We start from the raw sequence: 24,905 nt of genomic DNA on the forward strand, positions 1-24,905 counted from the left end.
GGAACTGGAAACAGGACGACAGTTTTTAAGTTTTACACGTTATGTTAACCTAAACCAGCATCACTTCCTGTCCTGACCATAAATGGAAGCAGTGAGGGGGAGGAGCCTGTGTGAGGTTCTCAGCCTGTGGTTACGATGATTCAGCAGTCTGCAGGTTTTTAGCTAAAAATCACTGATTGTCCAAAACAGGAACATTTTATCAGTGTTTGATGCGTTTTAAAGGAATAGTCCGACATTTAGTGATGGTCTCATTTTTAACGATGGTTTTCTGCCGGCAGTAGCTAACGAGGTTCATGTTAAGTGTTAACTGATCAGAGCTAAAGACGCGAGTCAGCCAGTAAAGCTGCGGACTGCTGAACATCAGGAACACTTCACAGACAGATCCAACTCCTCTGAGCCACAGTGCAGCTGATGGGAGGGACAGAGACGAGGAGACTGTGCACGACTTTTAACTAAAGATTTATTAAAGAAAACTTAACAAGGACAGAATCAAACAATCAGTAACCTTACAAATCAGAGCTGTGCATGGATGCAGTGCAATGTACTTTTTAAAGAACAAAATCTGAAGTCCAACCAAAAATAACCAACCATATGAATGAGGAGAGACTGGCCAGTCCAGCAGGTAGCAGAGGAGTCAGTCAGCTGACTGCTGGACTTCCTGTTAAAGGGAGAACACGGCGTACTGAGGGCTGTTTCACACCTGCACTGTGAATGTACAAAAGCTGTTGCATATTATCAATCGCGGTCGTCTAAATGTTTGTGGCTTTGTTTGCACTATGAAGCGTTTCAGGATGTTTTCACACTGAGATGGTTAAATTCAGAATCTGCTCTTCCCTCTTACATTCTCACATTAAACTGTACATTTGTCCTTGTGTTATTTCTACCCCACAAATCCAGTGTGAACTCGCCCTGAGGCTGATGCTCAGTGAACATCTCAGTCGGCTTCAAAGACGTTTGTTAGTACAACATATGGTCTGACTTCAGGATATTTCCACCCACTTCTAACCTCCACTGTGGAGGCAGGGGGGAAAGCCTGGAGTCATCTCCTCGTGGCTGCACCAGCGTCTCACAGAACTGTTCCTTTTGTTTCTCGACACAGAGGAAAACTGTGCGTTCATGGTGGTGTTCACATAAAAAGTGACAGAAGTTGTTGTGAGTAGAGTGAAAGTGAGAAAGACGTTGGTCTGCACACCTGCTCAGTCACTGTTGCTGGATGCAGTTGTCAGAAAGGAATGTTTCAGACACTGTTCAACAATCCGCCAAGCACTGTGTTTGAAGCTGACTGAGGCCTTATAAATAATCATGAATGCTGAATCATCATCTGGAGGCTGCTGCTCTGTCGTTAGCTGCAGTATGGAGCTTGGTTTTGCTTTAACGCTGTTTGTCTGGAACAAGTCACGTAGTCTCTTAAAGCCGAGTGCTGAGTCATCAGACGCTGTGGTTTTAATTTAAAACATCTGCTGCTTGTTTTAAAAGTTTTCATTCAAAGCTGAGATTTAACACTTTGTTGGCCTCTCCAGGAAAACTTCCTGCCAGTAAACTCAGAAAGTAGACGAGCAAATGCCTGAATGTGCCATAAACCTGAGTACAGCCACTAAATGTCAGAGCAGCAGAGTCCTGAGCTGGACTTACCATCTGGATGCAAGCAGGCGAAGTTGCTGTAAACAGATTTACTTCCTCACACATAAAAAAAAAAAAATGTTTGTTGTGAGTATAAATCCAAAGTTGTGCTTATTAGATTTCCTGCAGTCTGGAAATGACAGAGGTTATTTCCATCAGGGACGCAGGAAAGTGCAGATTAACTCAATCAACCAATCAGTTGCTTGTAATTCCAACATAATCAGTTGTATGTGATCTGTAAATGTACAACGGTGACATCCACTGACCAAACAAGATGTGTGCATGACGTCTGTTCAGTTACCATAGCTTTAATTCAGCGCATCATGTTTAAACTGTGACTCTGTCTGATCAAACAAACGTCAGTTTCACTTCAACAACCTACTGATCATCTGTTCATCTGTTCATTCATTCATTCATTCATTCATAGATGCCAGAAGCACTGTGATTTCAGCAAAAACAAAACAACAAACCCACTGTTGTCACTTTGAATGGAATAAAAAAAAAAAATTAAAAAACAGAATTCAATTTTTTTTTCTATCAAAAAGTCCCAAAAACTCTGGAGGTAAAAGTTGAAACGATCAAACCCAGATGAGAACGGTTCGAACTTACGGCCACTATCACAAAAAAAAGACTCAGTTTTCTTGTTATAACCAGATAATTTCTTTTACTCTGATCTTTTCTTGGTATTAACACAAAGTGAATCTACATTGTTATATAAAGTGATGTGTAATTAAGTTTGTTGTTATAACAATATGTTATAAAAGCTTCTTGTTGAAAGGTGAACGTTTGGGACGTAGTGATGAGAAAACATTAGCTTCAGGGTTTGGTTCAAAAAGTTAAAAAAAATACAACACTAATTTAAAATCTCACTGACATTTGAAACTAGTTTAACGTAGATGTAGTTTTTTTGATGAAGAGGAACAAAGGTCTCAGTTTCTTAAAGCAAATGCAAAAGTAAAAGGTCAATTTTTTTTAAAGGAAAGAAACATTGAATGAGAGACTCCACTGAGGCGGACGTGGCGACATTTCTTCAGCTCTAATAGTATGAAAAATGTTATTTTGGGAGATGGAGAAAATTTTCATCTTTTAACAAGAAACCAAGTCATTTTATTTTGTAATAGTGGCAGTGACACGCTGTGGTACTTCCTCACTGAGGCGTTGTGATATCTTGGGACATCGAAGGCAGCTGGAAGCGTCAGATGTGTCTCATTTCAGGCTTCATCTCGTCTGACGTCCAAGTTCACAGACGAAATCCTTGATAATGGGTCAACAAGGTAGGATCATGTTCCAAAGACTGATTTTACCTGAATTTAGAGCAGACATCTGGTTTTTATCCTTTGGTCTTCAGTGTCTCATTTCAGATCTGGTCCATTAAAGGAGGCAGCTCCTCAGGTTCTGCCCCTCCCACATCAGAAGCCTAAAATGGGGCAGAAGCAGCTCGTGTGGCGTCGCTGCCACAGAATCAATAACTTTAAATACAGATGAACTTCAAAATAAAAGTCCAGTGGATTGTCCAGTGTCCTGCCCTTACATGTGTGCTTTTAATTTAAAATTAAATAAATAAATAAGTATTGTCAACATCAACCATGAATCATCACTGATCAGTCTGTGCGAGGCGGTCTCCATAGCAACCTTACCACATGACCACATGAGGATCTAGTCCAGTCTAGATTCTTCACCGAAAGGTCATCTGTGACGTTTCCATGGCAACAGAAACAGCTCGGCTGATGATGAGGCTGGACCGTGATCGTGTGAACTCACAGGATGCTGGAGCTGCTCAGAACCAGATCCCTGACCCGGTCCATCGAAGATCAGGGGTTTAGCCTCTGCTGCTCAGTACTGGTCCGGTTCAGTTCACCTGGCTCTGTTGTGGTTTGGATGTGTTCTGGTTCAGGGTCCGGTTGGGTCCGATGCTGGTCCAGGTTCACGTCAGTCTGAGAACAGCTGGACGAAGGAAGATGGAAACAAGCCCCTCTGGTCTGGTTCGTCCTCGATGTAGCCGTGCTGCACACACACACACACACACATATATTTACTGTACATTTAAAGAAGCCTGAACATAGACTCCACCCACCACTGGTAATTTGGTCGCCTGATCTTGAGTCAGCATTAGTTTTAGTCCTGATAAATAATGTACGCTGGTTTTAAATAGTCACCCATACACTAATAATGACATCATTGTTTTGTAAGTTATTTTTGGACAGGGTAGAGTGACAGGACACGGGGCAGAGAGAAGAGACTGACCTGGAGTCCAGCCGTCAAACCGGGGACTCGCCTGCTTTAGAGCGAACCAGGTCGCCTCTAATAAAGACATAATTTAACACCAAGGTCTGATAGGACAGGAACAGAACACAGGGCAGTAGAAATGCCGAAGTCAAAGGTCAGCTTCAATGTGACATCATAACGTTAATCAACCCTGTAACTCAGGAACAGACTGATCGTACCGTGAGGCCGTAATTATCGTTAATGTTAGTTTTAGTCAATAAAAACCAGAGACTCGTTTTCATCGGGAAATTTAGACTCATTTTTGTCTTGCACTGTCTTCCAAGCAGCAGAGTCTACAGCTTTCACCATCTTTGTGGCCGTTACCATGGTTACGGGTGTCGTTCTCATGTAATGAATTGATTTCTATTGATTTAGCTGGAGCAGACCGACTCTCCTCTCTCTGTAAATCCAGTTATTTTTCAGTCTCCTGCTCACTGCAGCAGGCATCACTGCCCGGGCCAAGACAGTCATTTTCCTTTGGTCGACATCCTGCACTGATAGCAACATTAAAGAAAGTAATGAGGAGCTACAGTGTGTGATTTTGCAGATTGATGAAAGTTGCTGAGTCAGACTTTTTTAAAGGGATTAAAGTTTTATTAGTAATTAAGTTATTTGTCCATTTATTCACCCCTTGATGAATTTTGTGATACATTCATTTCAAGCTTTTGTTCTGTTCTTTTTTCTTCAGTCTCATCTTCATCATGTAAAAAAATAGGCGACAGCTGATATTATTTTTCACAGTTTTCATTAATGAAATGGAGCCTGCTGCCCACTGAGGCTCAAACAGAGTCCGGTGAACGTGGACTCGCAGGTCAGCTGAGGCCACATCAGCACCAATCAGAGTGCAGGATGATACGTACCCACCAATCACTGTCCTCCTGTCCCAGGACCACCAGCACCTGTCCCTCACAGAAGCTGAGCTCGTCATGGTGGTCGGCCTGGCAGTCATACAGCGCCTGGGCCCGCCGACTAGTCGTCCCTCGAGGCTGATGGACATAAGCAAATAATTCTGAAAATGTTAGTAATAATATTATATTATGAAATACATTAGCAGCAGTCACAGAGGCAGTAACAGAGGTACACCTGTTAGTAAAAGGCAGTAAAAATAGCATGTAAAGAAAACATTTAGAGCTGTAATACACGACAGGATTAACAACAAGACTCTTTCACAGTATTTCTCATGACATTTAAATGAAAACAAACTAATTTATTCCTTCTCTGGGATGAAATGTACTAAATATATTTTCTCAGCTTTTATTCTGTAAAAATGCTTCATATTGAAATTAGTGTTTAATGCAAATATTAAAAAAAGACATTGTCATGCAAAGCTTTGTCTCCATAAAACTGCAGAGTTAAAAATGTCTTGATGAGAGTGTCAGTAAGATAAAGAGCTGATTTCTGAGCCTGATAGTTCAAACACAGATTGAAGAATTTAACTGTTTTCAGATTTCTGGCAGGTTTAGTTTTTGTTTGACTCAGAAAATGCATTTAAAGCCGTCAGAGTAAAGACTGTGAAGTAAAGATTCTAACTCCTGATGCAAAGATGAAATGTTTCGTTGTCGCCTTATAGTAAAACTAAACATTAAAGGTGTTTTTTTATGTTTGTTTTTGAGGAACTGACCAATGATCTGCGAGGAAGTGGCTGAGGGGCGGGGCCTCTGCTGTCGCTCTCAAAGCTCTGAGAGCGCTGACTGGTGGGGGACCCGTTGGGTGGAGCTTTATTGGCAGGCTGCAGGAAGTGGGAGGAGCTTCCATCACTGTCCGCCCTCCGAAAACCTCAAAGAGATTAATACAGTCATGTAAATATTTCATAGAGGAACAGTAAGATAATAAAAGGCAACAAGATTAACTGTTTGTGTTTAAATAAAATCAAATTAAAAATACAGATAAAGTTCATTAGAGTTTCCCAAAGTACAAAACAAAGTCTTAGAGTTGTGTTTTTGTTTTGTTGTCCTTTGTTGTTTTGCGGAGCCACTGGGTCCAAACTAAAAGATGATCCACTCACTATTATGTAAAATGAGGAAGAGAATTAAATCCTCACATCAGAGAAACCTTAACCTTTAAATCTCAAAGGAGTTTTAAATCGAAAGCAACTGGACTTGGTTATTTGTCTAGGGAGACGTTTCACCAGGCTGCGACTGGTCCAGTCAGGTGCAAGAAAGAACTGATGAAGCCTCTTGGATGAGAGGTGAAACGTCTTCCTAGACAAATAACCAAGTCCAGTTGCTTTCGATTTAAAACTCCTTTGAGATACTATGACCTGGACAAATGAGAATATTCACAGCCCCTTAACCTTTAAATTTTTGGCATCTTTGTTCGAAACTGACAAACATTTACTTTAACAAGGCGTGAGTGTGTGAGAGTGACCATGACGTTAGCTGTGTGGAAACAGGAAGTACAAACTCGGAATAATAGGATAGACGGGTCCCTTGGAAAACTGCCTGGAACATGTCTTTATCTACAAATGCTATTAATATTCTGCAGTGTTCTATTTTTTTTTTGCAAAGAAACTCATTGAAATCCACAAGTTGTAGTTTCAGTCTCTTTAAGACACTTCAGGGACACAACAGTTGGTTCAGTATGAAAAACAAACAAAATACAATAAATTAATAAAAGTACATGTAAACTACTGTTAAGTACTGGATTAAAAACTACAATTTAGAATCTTATCCGTCTCCTACTGACCCCTGGTTGAGGACACTGGGCCTGAACTGTGAGCTAACATTTATCAGGTACACATGATGGATTCAACAGACTCCAGACAGATAGAACAGACGTGGACGCTGGATCCTACCTCTGTCTGGTCGCTCAGTCAGCGAGCTGAGAGGAGAAGCTGGACTGGAGAGAGAGACACAGAGAGAGGGACGGGTTCGTTATCTGTAGAGTTTCCATTAAACATCCTGTAAGTCAGCTTCAGTCCACCAGAGGACAGCGCAGTCTCAGTTCATGTGCACAGGAGCTGCTTCAGTAAACACTGATGCCTCTGACTACATCATCTTCACTTCATTTAAATGCAGAGGAAGAGCATTTTGTGTATCGTGCTGTTGCAGCTCTTCACTGAAGCTCTGTGATGTTTTTTATGGCTCAACCTTTTCATCAGATGGAAATATTCCACATCTGCTGCTTCATTTTAGACACAGATTCAACCAGACACATCTGGTACCTGTGGACACTTTGGGATCTGATTAGTTTAAAACATTTTTTTTTTCATACATAAGATCACACATAAAAGTATTCACATATTTATTTCAACACCTGGTAGAGCTCTGACTAACTTCACTTGGACTGTGATGATTTAATGCACCACCAGTGGTGACAGTGGAATCATGTTTCCAGAAGGTGACTTTTAATTTTTGCATTTTTATCTGCAAACAAGGTTTTTTACAAGGCTGCAAGTTTTTGCCATCAGCTTCTTCTAGCTGATTTTAGTAGGTTTGGAGTTGACACTGTTTATTCCCCTCATGTTTTTTGGGCACTTGATGTTTTTACTCCACAGTCAATCTGAACAGATAAACCCTCTATAGGGGGGGGTTCCATCCACCTGATTTTATCTGCACTTTCACTTTGTGAATAAAAAAAAGTGGAAATCCAGCTAAATCAAAAAATAATCTTGAAATATCACAAAAAATGAGCAAAAAAAGTGCACTGGAGACAGACAAATACACCATGACGTACGTGCAGCATGTGACTGTAACAATCAGTAAAACTGTCTCCAGTGAAAAGATTAAAAATAGCGACAGAAGAAAACATCTCATCTGTGTGGACCAATAATGAGGCTGTTACTCTCCTTCAGTCGATACATGAAAGAAACAAACACCAGTATTATTACTAGTTTGACTGGTTCTCTTTTAATTACATCTTGTTGCACCATCTTCTTCTGCAGTGGTTTTAACAGCCACCAGTTGTGCATCTCATTCAGATGGAAACGTGCATTAATTCACGTTTTCTTCTGCAGGATTTCTTGAAATTGAAACTTGGTTAAAAACCCACGTTATGTCACTACAGCTTCTCTCCAACAGGACGACAGAGGGGATGAGTTTTCTCTATTGAACCGTCAACCATCAGCCTCCGGACCATGAAGGCAGCATAAGAACATTAAAACCATAAAAACAAACAGCTGTTTTCATCTTATGATATAAACACTGAACGTCTTCAGGTGACCAGGTCGGAGGTGTGGGAGTAGAAAGCATCATCTACTTCAACTAAAGCTCATGAGGACGTTTTAGTTCGTTGTCTATAAAACATGTAAAATCCTGCCTGTTGGTACCTGGGCCATCGTGACATCATTCCACAAGTGATCCAATCAGAGGCCTTGTTCTCTTGCTTGTGTTTATTGTGATACACTGTGAGTTTCAGTGTGTTTGTGTCTCCTCAGATACTCACACACACTTCTTAAAGGACGAATCTGGACCGCTGTAGATCCTGGGACTGGTCGGAAACCCGTAATCTGCGCGCGCGCACACACACACACACACACACACACACACACACACACACACACACACACAGTTAATTACACAGCCTCCCTCAGACAGATTAATTGCAGAGTGTCTCTCTGACGTTACCGTTCTTGCTGGACTCGGAACAGCTCCTCTTGTGACGGACGGCGATGGGAGGGGGAGGGGTTGATTTTCTGTTTCCTGTCAGGGAGAAGAAGACCTCCCCCTCCTCCTCCTCCTCCCCACCCATTCCCTCCCCCCCAGCAGGAGGTGGAGGAGGGGGAACACTGGGAGCTGGGGGACGACAGAGCAGAGGTGAGAAACAGGTGTCGAAGCCTCTAACTCTGTTTATGATCTGCTCCCGTTTCCATTAAAAATCTCAGGTCTTCCTCCATGTTTGTGTTGTTTTAATTAACTACATTAACTCAACAGCACGAATTCAATCAGTACAATGTGACACATTCCTGCAGAAACCAAGGTGCTCACAGGTTATTTTATGACCTTGTTCATACAATTAGGCTTTAATTAAAATGAATGTTTGATATGTTGTGTGTTTTATTTTCACACGACACAGACAATTTATGTTTTTGTGTAACTTTTATGTTTTATGTGTTTCTTGTTTTTAATTGCTGTTTTTTTTTTCTCCTTTCTGTAAAACACTTGCTAACATTGTTAAGAAAAGTACTATATAAATAAAAAAATAGAATTTAACTGGAACCACAGGTGTTTCCACTTGTTTTGGGCCCCTGTTTTTTTTGTAGTTTACCTCAGCTGTTTGTTTTTAATTATACATAAACTCAAATACGCGACACTTCCCCATAAAAATAATACAACTACCGGTAATACAAGATGACAGTTTTGTATCATTTAACATTTCGTTGATATTGTGTTGTACTCAGTTTTGTTGCTGTGTCAGACAAATTAGATTTATGAAATGATTGTGGCCCTAAATGAAAAGTCAGAGGATCATCAACGATAAAAATGTGGATTTTATTTATGAAGCTTAGCAGAGGAGACAAGGTTCTTTATTTGCAATGTAAATGTTTTATGTTCTTATGTGACAAATGTTTCACTCCAGTTTTTGTGTCTTATAAGACCAGTTATATGTGTTTGGTACAATAAACAACATAATGATTTTCTACTTGGCTGGTTTCTCAACACTTCTTGCACATGTTTCACATTAAAAGTCCACCAAGATAAATTGAGACCGAGTCCTTTGAGCATGCTTTTATTGTGAAATATCTGCAGGATGTGTTGAATTCATTGCTAAATAGTGATGTGATCAAAAAACATCAAACTAGAGACTTTAAGTGAATGAAAACAATATTATTGTTAAAATATTTCAGCAGATGATGTACCGTACTGATCACAGTATCTGAATCTAAGCTCACCTTTGACCCTGGGGGGCAGCGGGGGTGCAGGAGAGGACGGGGGAGGTGGAGGGGGGCTTGGGGCAGAACCAGTGGGCCGGCTGTGGAGCTCCATGGCCATGGCGAGCCTCCTCCCCACACTGAGCAGACCTCCTCCTGCTCCTCCTCCTGCGGCTGCGGAGGAAGGCGGGGTGATGGAGGAGGACATGGACTGGCTGAAGCTGAAGGGACGGGAGGTGAAGGAGAAGGAGGAGGTGAAGGAGGAGGACGAGGAGGAGGAAGTTCGCTCCTTTTTCACTGGACCGTTCTGAAACAGGAAAAATTTATTTAATCATGGGCCTTAATGTTGCAATAAAAGGTTTAAAGCCAACAAATGGTTCAATGCACAAAGACACTGGAGCCAAAATAAATCATATCCTCAACTATATAAAGGTGAATAATACAAACCTCAACAACCAAGACTAATTCCTCTGAATACAAGAAGGTGATGAAAATATAAAAATACAAAAAGAACAATAACTACAGTCTCCAATTTAAAAAAATCTTTATCAAAGTGTCATTAAGAAAATTAATATTCTGTCTCCTGACACGTCTCCTCTTTAACCAAAGTCCTGCTTTATGAGTCCAGGTTGATTTTCTTTCTCTGAACATTGTCTCTAAAGTCCGGCCACCACAGTCCAGGTGAGAGAAGATCTGGGCTGATAAAGATCTTGTCTCATTTGTCAGTGTCACCTTCAGTAATTCTGGCCTTGAAGCAAGTAGAAAGAGCTTTTTGTGCCCTGGGTTTTGCCTCGTAGGCTAAATACAGGGTGCTCTGCCTTGTGGCTGGAGGTTTGTGTGGCAGCTAAAATTAACGCCTGCTACATCTGTCGAAATAAGTTCGTGAAGCGCAGTCATCCTTGAACTAAAGATGGAAATATGAAAATCATCTATTATAATGTATCACGGATCAATAAAGGAAGATAATAATGATTTTAATCATGGTTACAAATGTTTTTGTTGTCATTAGCTTTTTTTCTGAATCCAAACCTGCACACTTGTTTTCTTTTTTCTTTATTCATTATGCAACAGAGACAAATCAGTAGGCTTTCTGTTGCCATAGTTACCCTGTCGTCAAAGTCGTCGTCACTGTCATAGAGATCGTCATGACGAAGCCTCCACTCGTACTCCACGTGGACGTGATGGTCAAAATGGTTGGACTGGGCCTGCTGCAGCTGCACACACACACACAAACACACAAACACACATGCAGAGGTGCAGTCAGTCGACACAAACGTGTGAAGAAGTGTGACGGTGATGGGAGGCGTCCGCTCACCAGCGCCTCGCAGTGACTGTGCTTCAACCTGCGGCTCACGTCCAGAGCCGTCTCTCCCAACTCGTTCTCTGTTCACACACAAACAAAATGTTAACGTTACTAAGATTTCCAGTGTCGACAAAATCAACAACAGGAAACATGTTCATTCACTTCTGTCTCTGAGGACATTTACAAATATGTCCTCACTTTCAAAATTGTTCCATTTTCCTAAAAATGTCTCCACTTTCCAAGAATGTCCTGATTTTTTGTAACTGTCCTTATCTTTTGAAACATATGCCCACTGTCCATAAATGTCCTCACTTTACATAAATATCTTCATTTCCAAAAATTCATTTCTCAGAAAATGTCCGCTCCTTTAAAATGTCAAATATTCCCATTTTCACAAAATCACATGACTTTCCAAAGAGAAAAAAAGTCACTTGTTTCCTTTAATGTCCTCTTTTCCAAACATATTCAATTTCCAAAATGTCCCCACTTACTAAAAAAAACTTTGCAAACACTCCCTCACTTCACATAAATGTCCTCACTCTCCAAGAATGTCCTTATTTTAGTAAAAACGTCTTCATTTTATAAAATTTCCTTCACTTTGGAAACACATCCTAACTTTCAAACGTAGTCAGTCAGTCAGTCAGTCAGTCAGTCCTAACCAAGACTCCTCACAAATACAATAACATGAGTGTGTGGTTGTGTTACTGATGTGTGTGTTGGCTCTGGCTCTCAGCAGCAGTTTCACACAGTCACTCTTGTTGTGCAGACAGCTGTAGTGCAGCGCCGTGTTCCCCGCTGACGTCTGCATGTCGACATTGGAGCTGTAAAAAACACACACAGGTAAACACACAGGTGCACACATTAACACACACTAAAGCAGTGGTTCCCAACATTTTCCAACTCACAGCCAACTTGAAAACCCCAGAAATATTGGTGACCCACATACGAACCTTTAACACTAACAATCAAATAATTTGTTCTTTAAGTCTCGCTGCTGCTGACCAGCTATCCATGTAGATGCTCTGGAGCTTTTTAACATTTTAATGTTTTTTTTTAACACATTTAAAATTATTATTAAATGTTTTTAATATCTTTTATTTATTTTTTAAAGGCAATGACATATTTTCACCAAAAATTGAACTGATTTTTCGGCCCACTTGCAAAACCTTTATGGTCCTTCAGTGGTCCCCGGCCCACAGGTTGAGGAGCCACTGCACTACAGCGTAATAACTCATCAGTAAACATCATGAGGTCACACTGACCAGTTCTGAGCCAGGAAGTCCAGGATGTGCAACGATGTCCTGTCAGCCAATAGGACGGCTAGATGGAGAGCGGTCTCCCCCTTCTCCTGTTGGCATGGAAACACACTTGTGAGTGTGTGTTTAAATTTTAAAAGTATTTTAATAACAGAGTGAGGACATTTTGGGAATGTGAGGACATTTTTGAGACACCTTCAAATCACATGTTGAGGGTTAAGACTTGGTTTTAGAGTTATGGTTAGAATTAGGTTTAGGTTAAGGTTAGGGTCAGGGTCAGGGTTAGGCATTCAGGTGTGATGGTTAAGGTTAGGGTCAGGGTCAGGGTTAGGCTCTCAGGTGTGATGGTTAAGGTTAGGGTAAGGGGCTAGGGAATGCATTATGTCAATGAGTGTCCTCACAAAGATAGAAGTACCTGTATGTGTGCGTGCAGCGGCTGGCTCAGCTCCGCCCTCTGAGCGTACAGCTGGATCAGACTGTAGATGTCGCAGCTCTTAGTCGCCTCCTGCAGGCCGACTCGCAGCGCCACGGTGGAGCCGTGAGTCCGCCTGACGAAATGAACGTCCTGATACTTGGACAGGATGAAGTCCTTACGCTCCGGCCTGCAGACCACAAACACACACAATCAGTATTTGTACAAATGAAATATTTCCCACTGGCAGAACATACACCTGTGTGTGTTTCTCTTACATGTGGCTGTGTTGCGAAGGCTTCAGTGACGGACTCAACAGGTTCGCCTCCAGAATTTCATTAAAACCAGAGTTACCAACATTCCTGGCCAACTGGGAGAGAGACAGACAAAGAACGAAGAGTTTTCTCGTTACCTGCACTTCAGTATAGATAGAAAAAAAATTACATTTGGGCCATGTGAAAAATTACATTCAAGGTCTGAAATAAACCTCAGAGTCCTGACAGCACATCAGGAGAGAAAAAATCCTCTGTGCAACAATTTCAAGACTGTGATTTGAGGTTTTATTTTGATGGTCAACAAGCTAATTCATCACCAACCCATCCTGTGTTCAGCTGGGTTTAGTTAACTGGAGTCTGGATAACAAAAGCAGAAGGAGGTATCGTCGACGTCTGTGGTTCCTGAGGTTAAAGTACAAATGTTGGTGACTGGCGGCTGCAGCTGGATGGACGAGCGACTCTCCTGGTTGAATCATTAGTGCAGCAGATGAACAAACGTATTATTTGATTGTTATTATTATTATTATTATTTTTTTAAATCAAAGGAAAAGATTGTAGATATAAAAACATTAGGTGAAAAGTCAACTATGACTCCCAAGGTGCATTTCAGTAAGAAACATCCAATCACAGAGCTTCAAATAATTCTGTTACATGCATTCAGCAACTTTTGTTCACGACTTTAAAGACAAAACATCAGCTGAGCCGTCGTCCAACAAACTGACTGAACATCATCTCTCAGAAACAACGTTATAAATAAAAACACTGAACTCGTGTCCAGTCAAACAAACCTACAGCTCACTACAGGAGGGACTGCTGACCAATTAGCTTGTTAGTTTACAAGTCTGACCCACCAGCAGGTCTGAGGTCCCCAGACTGTCCAGACTCAGAGACTGGATCCTGGAGACGTGGACCCCCATCTCTCTGTGGATCCCCGAACACTCGATACAGGTCAGGATACCCAGGTTGGTCGAGAGCCATCCAGGATCTACAGAGAGACAGAGAGAGAGAAAGAGTTCAAGTTAAATCTTATCAAGAACCAACTAAGTTTATTATGTTAAAGGCTCTAAAACACAGAGAGGTGGTAGATTTTAAATCGACACAAAACAAGTTACTCCCTGAAATCATCTGAAACGTGTTTAAAATGAGAGAATATGAGTCAAAAATGTAATTTTAAGAAGAATACACACGTTTAAGAAACAAAGCATCAAGACTAATGTAAAAAAAAAAAAAAAGAAAACAACAGTCACTGTATTTCTGTTAAATGGGAGGAATTTATGGAACAGTTGCAGTTAGGAGCTGAAAATTAAACATGTTTTAAATAATTTGATGGACAAATATAAAAATATATGATCAGAACAACCTGTTGGCATTACTATGGTAGACATAGTGTAAACTTTGATGTGACCTTTGACATTAAATATTCCGTTTAATTACCAAAAAAAAGTAGTTGCATTAAGTTGTAGCCACAGAAAAATGATCTTTCATCATTTTCTACTGAACTGTTTTGTTAGGATTATAGGATGATTTGATCTCAGTTGTTTTTGTTTATAGTCACTGTCATATGCATTAAAAAGCACATGATTTTACATGTGGTTTTATTGTTGTTTTAATAGCTGATTTAACACTGCAGCATTTACAGTGACGTTGATCAAAGTGCAGCGTTCCTGCATAAAGAAACAAACAAACAAATAAATAAATGATACACAAAGTGAAATGCAATAGTACAGTGTTTTTCTTTATTAGAGACTGAGCTTTATTTCTTCACACCTGAGCCATAATTTGAAAACCAGCTAATGTTTCATGTTTCAAACTACAGAATACGTTTCATCTGTTTCCCTCCTTCACGTCTTGGAACTACAATGTCCAACGATCACTAAACTGTTGAAATCCCCGGTGCATTCAGGTGACTGTAAATAGCTCCTCATTCCATGTAGGTATTTTAAAAACTTTATCATCTTATTACAGCTGCAATTAACAATTTGTTTAATTATAGAACAATCTGACCAGTTATTTCATCAATTTTTTTTTAGTAGATGTTAGAAAATAATGAAAAATGAACATCACAGTTTGAATGATCCAGTTTATCACAGAAGATTAAACGTATCAGAAAATACATTTGAGAAGTTAGAAGGTGAATTTGTTTTTTAAAGACGAGCAGAATTGTTGCAGATTCATTTTCTTTACTTCATTAATAGATATATAAATAATAAACTGATGTTCTGTTTGACTCACAATAATATGTCTCTTGTTTGTTAGTTGTCTCAGTTTTTTTTCTCAGGTCTCTCGATACAATGTTAATGTTTGGTTAAAGCAGGATGGAGATGAGGGGGGGGGAAACACTGACTGATTGATTGATTGATTGATTGATTACCTGGAGCTCCACAGTCGCAGCACCTGTTGTTTCCTGGCATCCGTCTGATGTCATCAGTGATGGCCCGGGTCAGATCCTCCACGCTGCTCTCACCTCCTCCTCCCCCTCTCCTCCCCCCATCCAGAGCCATGCTCAGAGCCTCCTGCTTACTGTTACTGAGCACCGAGATCCAGCTGAACCACACACACACACACACACACACACACACACACACACACACACACACACACACACACTTGAATACTTTTCATTTTTGTGACAATAGACAAAGATGACGCCAGTATCAGGAAATGTGTTTGTTACTCACGCCACACACTCAGCTTCATCTTCAGCCAGGAAGTGGTAGGTCCGATTATCTGGAGGACAGAGTGTTGTGATATGTTGCACTACAATAATGACCCAGTGTTAAACTGTGAAGACGTTGTGTGTATCTGATTGTGTGTGTGTGTGTGTGTGTGTGTGTGTCTTACGAGAGATGAGGTCAAAGCATTTCTTGTCCTCCACACTGGGTTTGACCTGACAGGTGAGCAGGTTGAGTCTGGTGGGAGGTTTATTGGGCTGTGGGGGGTGGGGGGGGGGGGGGCAATAAGGTAATACAGGTGAGTGCAGGTCTGAGTATTTACAGTTGACTGAAAAAAGTAACAAGTCAATACAAATTAAATTTCTTGATAATTAAAGGTCAGAGGTCACAGCTGATAATACACACACACACACACACACACACACACACACACACACACACACACACACACACACACAAGTGAGCTTACAGTAGCGTGAGCGATGGTCAGGTAACAGTTGTGAACTGAACATTTCCTTTTCTGCCACATTTTCCTCAACCTGAAACACAGACACAGGTTGAGTCATGTTACTAACACTGACTGTCAACAGTGTTTCAGTGTGCGTGTGTGTGTGTGTGTGTGTGTGTGTGTGTGTGTGTGTGTGTGTGTGTGAGTGAGTGTTTACCCGTCGCTCTTCTTGTAGAGAAATCCTGTTCTTTCTGTTCCGTACTGTTTGTCTCCCAGCAGCTGATGCATACTGTACACCTGCTTAGGTAGAGTGTCCTACACACACACACACACACACACACACACACACACACACACACACACACACACACACACACACACACTCTTTACTGACCTGTTGAACAGTGTGATAATGTCAGTAAACCTCAGCGTTTGTGTCTCTGACCTGATCTGTGTGGACGACCGGCCTCAGCTGATCTCTGAGCGCACACAGCTGCTTCTTCTCCTCTTCCTGACGCTGCTTCACCTGCAGACACACAACAGCTCACCTGAGCAGCTCACCTGAGCAGCTCACCTGAGCAGCTCACCTGAGCAGCTCACCTGAGCAGCTCACCTTTTTAATCTGTTTTTCTTCCCTTTGAAATCTATTAATTTAACTGATTTTATTTTTGTTGTCTTTGTCAAGCACTTTGTGAGGCAGCTTTTATTGTGTTTTATAAATAAATTATTATTATTTTATTATTTTTTTTTAATTATTAATACTACTCCAGGCTAACATGCTGCTACATTACATCATCTTGAAAACCAGTGCGCTCTTATTTTGAAAACAAGGCAACACGTGTAGAGTGTTGATCATTGGATTGAGGCAGGTGTGTAAGGAAGAAATTATTATTATTTCCATTATTCATACAAGTAGTTTTTTAAAGTTGATGCAGTTAGTGTGTGATTGATGAACAGGTTAAACAGATTTAGCTGCACACAGACAGTGTTAGACTGAATTAACCATATAAATGCAGGTTGTACTAAGGATTAAAGAACAATTACTAAATGTTAATGTTCAAATGAAATATGTGAAATGTTTAATTTGATGTTTTATAATGAGTTCATGTCTCTGTGTTTGGGGCCTGTTGTGTACAGGCTGTTATCTGTTGTCGTACTGTGGTCAGGACGCCGTTCAGCTCCTCCATGTACTGCTTCAGCCTCTGAGTGGTGGAGACACACTCCTGCAGGAAACTACACACACACACACACACACACACACACACACACACATTAACAAGCCTGCATGCGAAAAAAGGACATTGTGAAGGTGTGTGTGTGTGTGTGTGTGTGTGTGTGCGCTTACTTGTTGTGGCTGTGGTAGTGTTTGATGAGGTTCTGCAGCAGGTCGACTCCTCTCTTCGTCTTTATCTCGTTGACTTTAATCAGATACTGAGAAGAGAAGGGGGGGTGGGGGGGGGGGGGTTAGAAAGGACAGAGAGGAGGCTGCTGCACATTTTCTAAGTGATGGATGAGTTTCAGAGTTTCTGAGTTGTTGAGAAGCAGCAGGAGGAGGGAGGAAGCAGATACTTTCTAGTTCCTGTACTTGCATCCAGGCTTCCCTTACTTTTGTCTGTCCCTTGCAGCTTAGCCCCTCCCATTTAAGACTCAAGGAGAGATGCAAGGAAAAGATGCAAGAGAGAGAGAGGTGAAGGAAACACGTTTAGAGAAATGAAAAGGTCCTTTTCTTTGAACATCACCTCCTGATAAATGGACTGCTCTTATATAGCACAACATGTGAGTCTGCACATACAAATCTTTTCTACCCCACACACACATTCACAAACATCAGGGACAATTTGGGGTTCAGCATCTCGCTCAAGGACACTTCGACATGCAGAAAGAAGGAGCTGGGAATTGAACCACATCCGATTAGTATATATGCTTTGTCCATATTAAAAAAAAAAAAAGGTGCACAGTTCCTGCCACCCTAACCCTCATCACAACAGTCTCTCTGCATGTTTCCATGTAAAAAGCAGTATGACATACATCATACGTTTGTGAAACAGCAAATTTATTAAAAACATGAATTTGTGTTTGCATGTATGAAGGAATTATCTTCACTCCCAGAGCGACAGACCTCACAGGCCTCAGTGTTAAACAGTGGTTCAGTGTTCAGCTTCTGTTCTGACTGTTGGTGTTTGGATGGAGCCACCTCTACCCTCTGTAGCTGGGGTACCTGAGGTCTTACAGATCAGGATGCAGGGAAAAGCAAAACTTAGAGGAGACTGAGTGAAGTGAGGCAGCAGTCGGTAGAGAAGACGTGACTGTTTCCAGGTTTAAGTGACCAATAGAGTCTTTGCACAGGCAGGTCAGAACTATAGAAGAGCCGTATTTGGGAATGGTACGGAAAGCTATCAAGCTTTCAGTAAATACTTTCTGACACATCTGAACTCCTGGTGAACTCCTTTTCTCTAGCTCCCAAAGATTTCCACCAAGTTGACAGGAAAAAGAAAAAAACAGGACAGTAAGAGCAAATTTAAAGCTTTTCTTTGCTTTTGTCTGCGTTTGACGAGAAGAAAAGAGCTAAAAGTGAAGCAGGAGATGAGCTGTGACATGTTTTGATTCAAAGTGGTTTAAGCTTATAGGATTTAAATCTGCTAACTTAAGTGTTGATGTCAGTGGGGGGATGATAAATTCAGAAGGCTGTGTGTCTGTGTTACCACTGAAGAGGCTGCTTATTTCTTCAGGTTGTGCCTGGAGCAGATTAAAACCCAGAGAGAGAAACGTTCTGGGGCAGATGAAGGAGCCTGACCCCGGTGGTATCAGTACCTGTGGTGCATTGTTCTGTAGTGTTGTCTGCCTCAGAGCCAAGGAGCCATTTAATAAAAGAAGAGTAGACTCAGGCGAAAAAGAAGTTTTTTGTCTTAAAAAGTTTAAGAATCACCACTGCTGATGTAACGCTGAGTAAAACTGTGGAGCAGCAGCGTTTACTGAAGGGTTTTACCTAATCACACCAAAACGCTCAGTCGGCCGCTGACGGGCAGAAACAAGATCGAGACGTGAAATCATGAAGCCATGTTTTCTCCCAGAACTCCTGCAGGAGCTGGAGGTCGGCAGAGAACCTGGAGGACGTGACTTCTCCAGGTGTGGTATTTCTCTGATTCACTTGTTGATCCTCATCAAGCTTTCCATAAACACTTCAGCCTGACTGAACTCCTGGTGAACTCCTCTTCTGCAGCTCACAACAGTTCCCTTCACTTTATGGACACTGCACATGAAACATGTCCACTAGCACCAACCTGTTTTTTTTAGTTTAACGATTATTTGCATCAAAATGTATTGATATTCTGTGTGTAAATTCATTATTTCATAATCCAGATTGTGATTAGAATGTTTTAGAATTTGAAGAAATTATTAATTAGGCTCCAAATGTTTTAGGGAAACTAGAAATTAAAATATCTAACATCAAACTATATAAATTTATAAAAAATTATGACAGACAAGTAAAACATAATGATTTCTGCACAAGGTCAGACTCTCCTCCTCTCAGATCATTATCTATGATACAGATCAAAAGGGGAAATAACAGATCACACAGGGAAACTTTTTCTAATGAATAAAGAAATTTGTTTTTGGTATTTTTACTAATCAGCCCTACAGATCCACCTGTTACACACAGGAGCTAAAAACTGGGAGTAATAATTTAATCTATTGACTCTTCTACTTGTCCACAGCTCCAGTGTTTGATCCCTAACAGACGGGCAGATGTGGAGGATGGTCGTGTGTCCTCGCTCAGGGCTCAAATAAGAGAATTGGGACGTTCCCCAGGTAAAGGTGATGAGCAGGAGGAGGCGGGGTCACAAAGGGCGGTGATGTCACTGACCTCACACATGCTCAGTTGGAAGGAGCGTCGCTCCTTCTCAAGCTCCTCAGCGATCTCTCCTCCGCTCACCTCGCTCCTCACCATCCCATACTGACGAGCCAGCTCCCTCTTCTCCTTCTCCACCTGCTTACTACACACACACACACACACACACTAATAAAAATCTCTTATACTTTAGTTGACTTTAAAGCCGTCATTTTTTTTTCCAGCTGTTTGTAGAAGGAGAACCACAGAGTTAAAATGTATTATTTTAAATGTCAGTAACATCTTCTCTCTCTCACCTTTCAACAATTCAACATGAACAAAAGATTCAGATTTCAAGAACCAGAAAATCCAGAGTTGTGTCAAACCATCAACAGTCAAACCAAGCAAACCCCAAATCTGTGTAATCATCACTCACAATCTGCTCTCATAGTCCCTCCACGCTCTGTCAAAGGGCTTCTTCAGATCCTGCAGAGAGACGGTCAGAGAAACCAGCCTTTAGACTCACTGACACCTTCCCTCTCTACTCTGGACTCTCACTGAGCTTCATGACAGAATGTAAACATCCCACAGCTGAAAACTCTCAGTCAGCTGACAGACAGCGCCCCCCGGAGGCCACGTGGACCAGATACGATAGTGATAACTTGTGAATCGATGAGGTCTGTCACTGTTACAGTTCATGTGAATCACACAGGTGATGAGAAAACAGAAAATACAGATGAAGTTCTCACCCCCTTCACCTCCCTCAGGTCTCCTTTCACCAGAGAGTCCAGGAAGAAGTTGATGTTGTGGAGCATGCTCTTTAACTACACACACACACACACACACACACACACACACACACACACACACACACACACACACACACACACACACACACACACACACACACACACACACACGTCAGCTCTTGTGGAGAAAATTAATTCACATTTTTAAAATGTTGCACAGCTGCTTCAAAAAATACAATTGAAGTAATTAAAAAAAATACATATTACAGGTATCAGTGAAGGTTAATATCCAAGTTTCTCTGTGACGGTTGACACAGCTAAAACCCAGTCACTATTTAATTATACGTTTTTCCATTTGAAGTCTGGACTGGACCCGATAAGAGTTAACTCGTCTATGTTCCAGGTTTTTTCCACTGGAAGGACAAGGTAACTAAAATCATAGGTTTTTAATTTGAGTATTTTTTTCAATGGAGTTTGGGACGGACCAGTTTAAAAACTGTATGTTTTATATTAGGAGGATTTCTCTGAGAAGTCTGGGGGGGACTAGGTGAGACACAGAAGAGCCAACAGAAATAAAGGGTTTTTAATTAGATGGTGTTTCAGTTGAAGGTGAAATCAACCAGCTGAGAGCTGATGGGTTTTCAGTGGCTGAGAAGTTTTTCCAGTGAAGTTTGGAATGAACCAGTTTTGAGCCAATCAGACCATGAGATGTTTTTAAAGGTAGTTGTGAATGGACAGACTAAAAGAAAATTGTTTGATGATAGATGTTTTGAATGCAACAGTTAAGATCCTAATGGTTTTAATCAGAGGTTTTCCCAAATGAAATTTGAAATGACCATTAAAGACTGAATCAGAAGTTTAGAGGATTTCTCAGGGAAGTTTGGAATGAACAAGTTAATCTTCATTAAATGGCTGTTTTTCAAATAGAAGTTTGGTGTGACCAGTTAAGCTGGTTAAGAATAAATGAAAATAGTAATGGAGGGAGAGAAGAATCCAGCTTCTGACCACCTTCAGGCAGTGACTCTTATCAGGTCCAGGTGTCCAGGACCTTTGACCTCTGTGATGTCATACTGTGGCACTTACCAGGTTCTTCATTGGAGACACGAGCTCTTTAGAGAAGTCGGCCAGACGGCAGAAGGCAGAGCCGACCTCCGTCTCTCCGTTTGAGTGACAGTTGACCGACAGCTTCTCCATCGAGTTAATGTACTGCTCCAGGTGAGACACGTGGTCTGACGGAGGGAAACCGTGTTAGTGCAGGGATTAGAGTGTGTGTGTGTGTGTGTGTGTGTGTGTGTGTGTGTGTCTTCACCTTGTCCTGATGTGTATTTGGCTTTAGCAGCTTTCTTCATCTTCTGTAACACCAGTCGGTCACTGTCCAGAACCTGAACACACACACACACACACACACACACACACACACACACACACACACACACACACACACACACACACACACACACATATTAAATACTTGCATTCAGACCTCAGTCGTGTTGTAATTATCCATCTGAATCTGCTGAATGTGTGTGTTCACATGGGGGGGGGGGCAGTAATTCACCTGCTGACTCAACACACACACAGAGGACAAGCTTTGTTCTGACAGCCAACAGCTACATTCCTGTTTCTCATTGGTGTAAACCTCCACATGAAGCAGAGACACAAGATGAAATAAAGTCATTAACTGTAGCTTCGTCCTCACAGACATGATTTCTGATGATTTCTGACACGTCTCTGCGAGCGACAGCTGACAGTCTGTCAGTTATGCTGACATGGTTGACTGTGGCGTTGTGTTTGTGTGAGTCTCTGTGAAACAGCCCCGTGCCCCCTGTCTGCTCTGTGCACGGCGATCTGTTATTTCAGTATATTTGCTATTCTGACGGATTACCAGGAAAAATTCCTCATGATGCATTAGGAACCACAGACCACACAGTGTAGATCCACTCCAGGTCCACTTTACTGTATGTCCATGTTAATGAATAAACAGGTGTTTCATTCACAAAGGTTGTAATTTTCAGTTTTCTTCCCATCCTCCCTTGAACGCAGCATCATTGTGCAGGCTGCGGATTAACTCTTGTCCCCATTAACAGTCATCTCACTGGCTCCTCCTCATTAAATAACAATAACAATGAATACTAATGAGGATTAACCTGTTGCTGTGGTAACATATGCCAACTCTGCTGGGGTTAAACGGGGGGGGGGCAGTTTGAGCGTCTGGTTTTCAGGCCGGTCAAGGACCTTAAGTCTCCGGGTCAATGACTCTGATGACCAGCAGAGTGTGTGTGTGTGTGTGTGTGTGTGTGTGTGTGTGTGTGTGTGTGAGAGAGAGGGGGGGCGGGGGGGGGGGGGGGGGGGTCAGCTCTAACAAGCCAGAAACTCCCTGAGTTGTGAGGAAGTGTGAGAAGTTTGGTCCCGCTGTTAGCTCAAGGTATTTTAATAACTTTAACTCAGGACACGACTGTTACGCAGCTGTGAGCAGGAGGTGCTGCCGGAGGGGGGGTTGGACCGTGAAGATGCTCCACAGCCAACAGGTTTACATCACTGCACATGAAAACTGAGATATGTAAAACACTGATATTATAGAAACAATGAGGATACAGTATGACACACGTATTTGTATATTTACTGTATATGAACATGTCTCATGTATTTGCCGGGCGAGCTGACTGCTGGTGGTACTGACTCCGCTGACTGGGGAACAGAAGGAGATGTATTGATGATTATTTTCTTCAGTCACCAGCTGGTCTCTCACCGGCTGCGTTTATCATTACATTGACGACTGATGTGTGAGATAAGATTTCTATGAGACAGTGTTGAAAATGGAAAGACTGTACACAACACACAGAATGGAGGGGGGGGGTCCATGGGGGCCACAGCAGCTAATTATCAATGTGGGGCCCCCAGCAGTCTAGTCCGGCCCTGACTGTAAGACAGAGGAGAAATAATCACTCTGCTGCTGCTGAATGAGAGACAGCGCATCTTCAGTCCACCCCCCCCCCCCCCCCCCCCCCCCCCCCCCGCTGCTCCCATCACCCCCCACCCCCCCGGTAGTACTGACCTCCTCCAGCAGGAAGACGGTGTTCCTGCAGCTGAGCATCTTGGAGGTGAAGGAGGAGGTGGTGGGGGAGCTCCAGTCCTCCTGGACCTCCTGCACGAACTCTGACACCGACACACACTCCGGCATGGTGCTCCTCAGTCCGGCTCACACCGGGACCCTGACGGGGCCCGACAGACCGGTTCCACACAAAAGACAGAGGAAACCAGGCGGAGCACAAAGCCAATAATAATACTACTAATAAATATCAATGATGATAATAATAATAAAAAGAAGAAGAATCCACACTGCAAAGGTGAAATAAGCCCATCAGCGCGGGGCCACGCTCCCCCCGCACGAGCAGGCTGATGAAGCGGTGATTGAACCGGATCCGGTGGCTCCTCGGTCACTGAGACTCCGCAGCATCGGTCGCTTCTTCCTCCGAACAAAGGTGGTCAGATCCTGCGGGAGATAAAACCCTGCCACCGCTGATTCCGCAGAAGATCATCAACGCGTTAAACTAACGAGGTCGCTCCGGCTGAGCGTCTTCATTCAGAGCAAACCCGCACACCCGCCCGGTGTCCGTGCGTGAGGCGGCTGACAAAGAGCGGCGGCGCGGAGGCGAGGACCGGACCCCGGTGCACCGGGACCGGGCTCGGAGGAGGGGGTAAAGCCGGGCTGTGCTCTCCGCCTCGGTGTCGGCTTCATGTCTTTCTCACCATCAACTGATTCTTTCTGCTTCTCCTTCTTTATCCAAACCGCATGGAGAGGCGCGTCCACGGTGCACGGCGGCGGAGCCCACTGCCGCGGGGGCGCGCACCGCCGAGCGCGCACAGAGGTTCACTGGGAAACACAGAGACTTACCAGCTCACACCAGTCTGTCTGACCAACCTGCATTTAGAGACTTCAACTGGGTTTAAACTGCTGTTAGTTTTTTTCTAAACCAGTTTTTCCTTAAAAAAAAAAAAAACAAAAAAAGAGAAAATCAAGATACTACTTTCCACTAAAACTATGATAATCAGAAAATCTCTTGTTTTTTATTCATAAACACTGAGGCTGTATTTAACACGCTAACATTTGTTAAGCTGAAATTCAACACAAAGTACAGCTAAGGCTGGTAGTAATGTCATTAGTTTAGCAGGTATTTAATCACACAACTAAGTATTGGACACATAGAAATGTTTAATTGTCGATGGCCTTAATTTTAAATTTAAAGGATCATCAAACTCATCACAA

General features: G+C 42.2%; 1 protein-coding gene across 1 annotated transcript; it reads right to left on the reverse strand.

The window, feature by feature from the left end:
* Positions 1 to 442: 442 nt before the first annotated feature.
* unm_sa1614 (un-named sa1614) lies at positions 443 to 24,869 on the reverse strand. The gene is made up of 28 exons (XM_071495159.1): positions 23,694 to 24,869; positions 21,948 to 22,020; positions 21,722 to 21,867; positions 20,639 to 20,713; positions 20,326 to 20,375; positions 19,926 to 20,055; positions 17,406 to 17,491; positions 17,218 to 17,293; positions 16,506 to 16,586; positions 16,278 to 16,375; positions 16,082 to 16,151; positions 15,782 to 15,869; positions 15,619 to 15,667; positions 15,312 to 15,484; positions 13,792 to 13,925; positions 12,944 to 13,035; positions 12,669 to 12,855; positions 12,260 to 12,345; positions 11,703 to 11,818; positions 11,010 to 11,077; positions 10,801 to 10,908; positions 9,716 to 10,001; positions 8,451 to 8,618; positions 8,269 to 8,332; positions 6,680 to 6,723; positions 5,507 to 5,661; positions 4,746 to 4,871; positions 443 to 3,624 (listed from the first exon to the last, which is right to left on the reverse strand). The coding sequence occupies exons 1-28, from the start codon at positions 23,817 to 23,819 to the stop codon at positions 3,550 to 3,552; spliced, it is 3,030 nt and encodes a 1,009-aa protein (XP_071351260.1). The 5' UTR covers positions 23,820 to 24,869; the 3' UTR covers positions 443 to 3,549.
* Between the last annotated feature and the right edge of the window lie 36 nt (positions 24,870 to 24,905).

This window comes from Trachinotus anak, unplaced genomic scaffold (genome assembly GCF_046630095.1).
Source record: "Trachinotus anak isolate AG129_WGS33_773 ecotype Australia unplaced genomic scaffold, CSIRO_AGI_Tana_v1 ptg000013l, whole genome shotgun sequence".
Taxonomy (NCBI): domain Eukaryota; kingdom Metazoa; phylum Chordata; class Actinopteri; order Carangiformes; family Carangidae; genus Trachinotus; species Trachinotus anak.

Coding starts and splice junctions, on each gene's coding strand:
- unm_sa1614 (XM_071495159.1), bottom strand. CDS start 23,819: ATGCCGGAGTGTGTGTCGGTGTCAGAGTTCGTGCAGGAGGTCCAGGAG. Junction 11,819..12,259: donor GACTTCCTGGCTCAGAACTG/GTCAGTGTGACC, acceptor TGTTTTTTACAG/CTCCAATGTCGACATGCAGA. Junction 10,002..10,800: donor ACGACGACTTTGACGACAGG/GTAACTATGGCA, acceptor TTCCTGTTTCAG/AACGGTCCAGTGAAAAAGGA.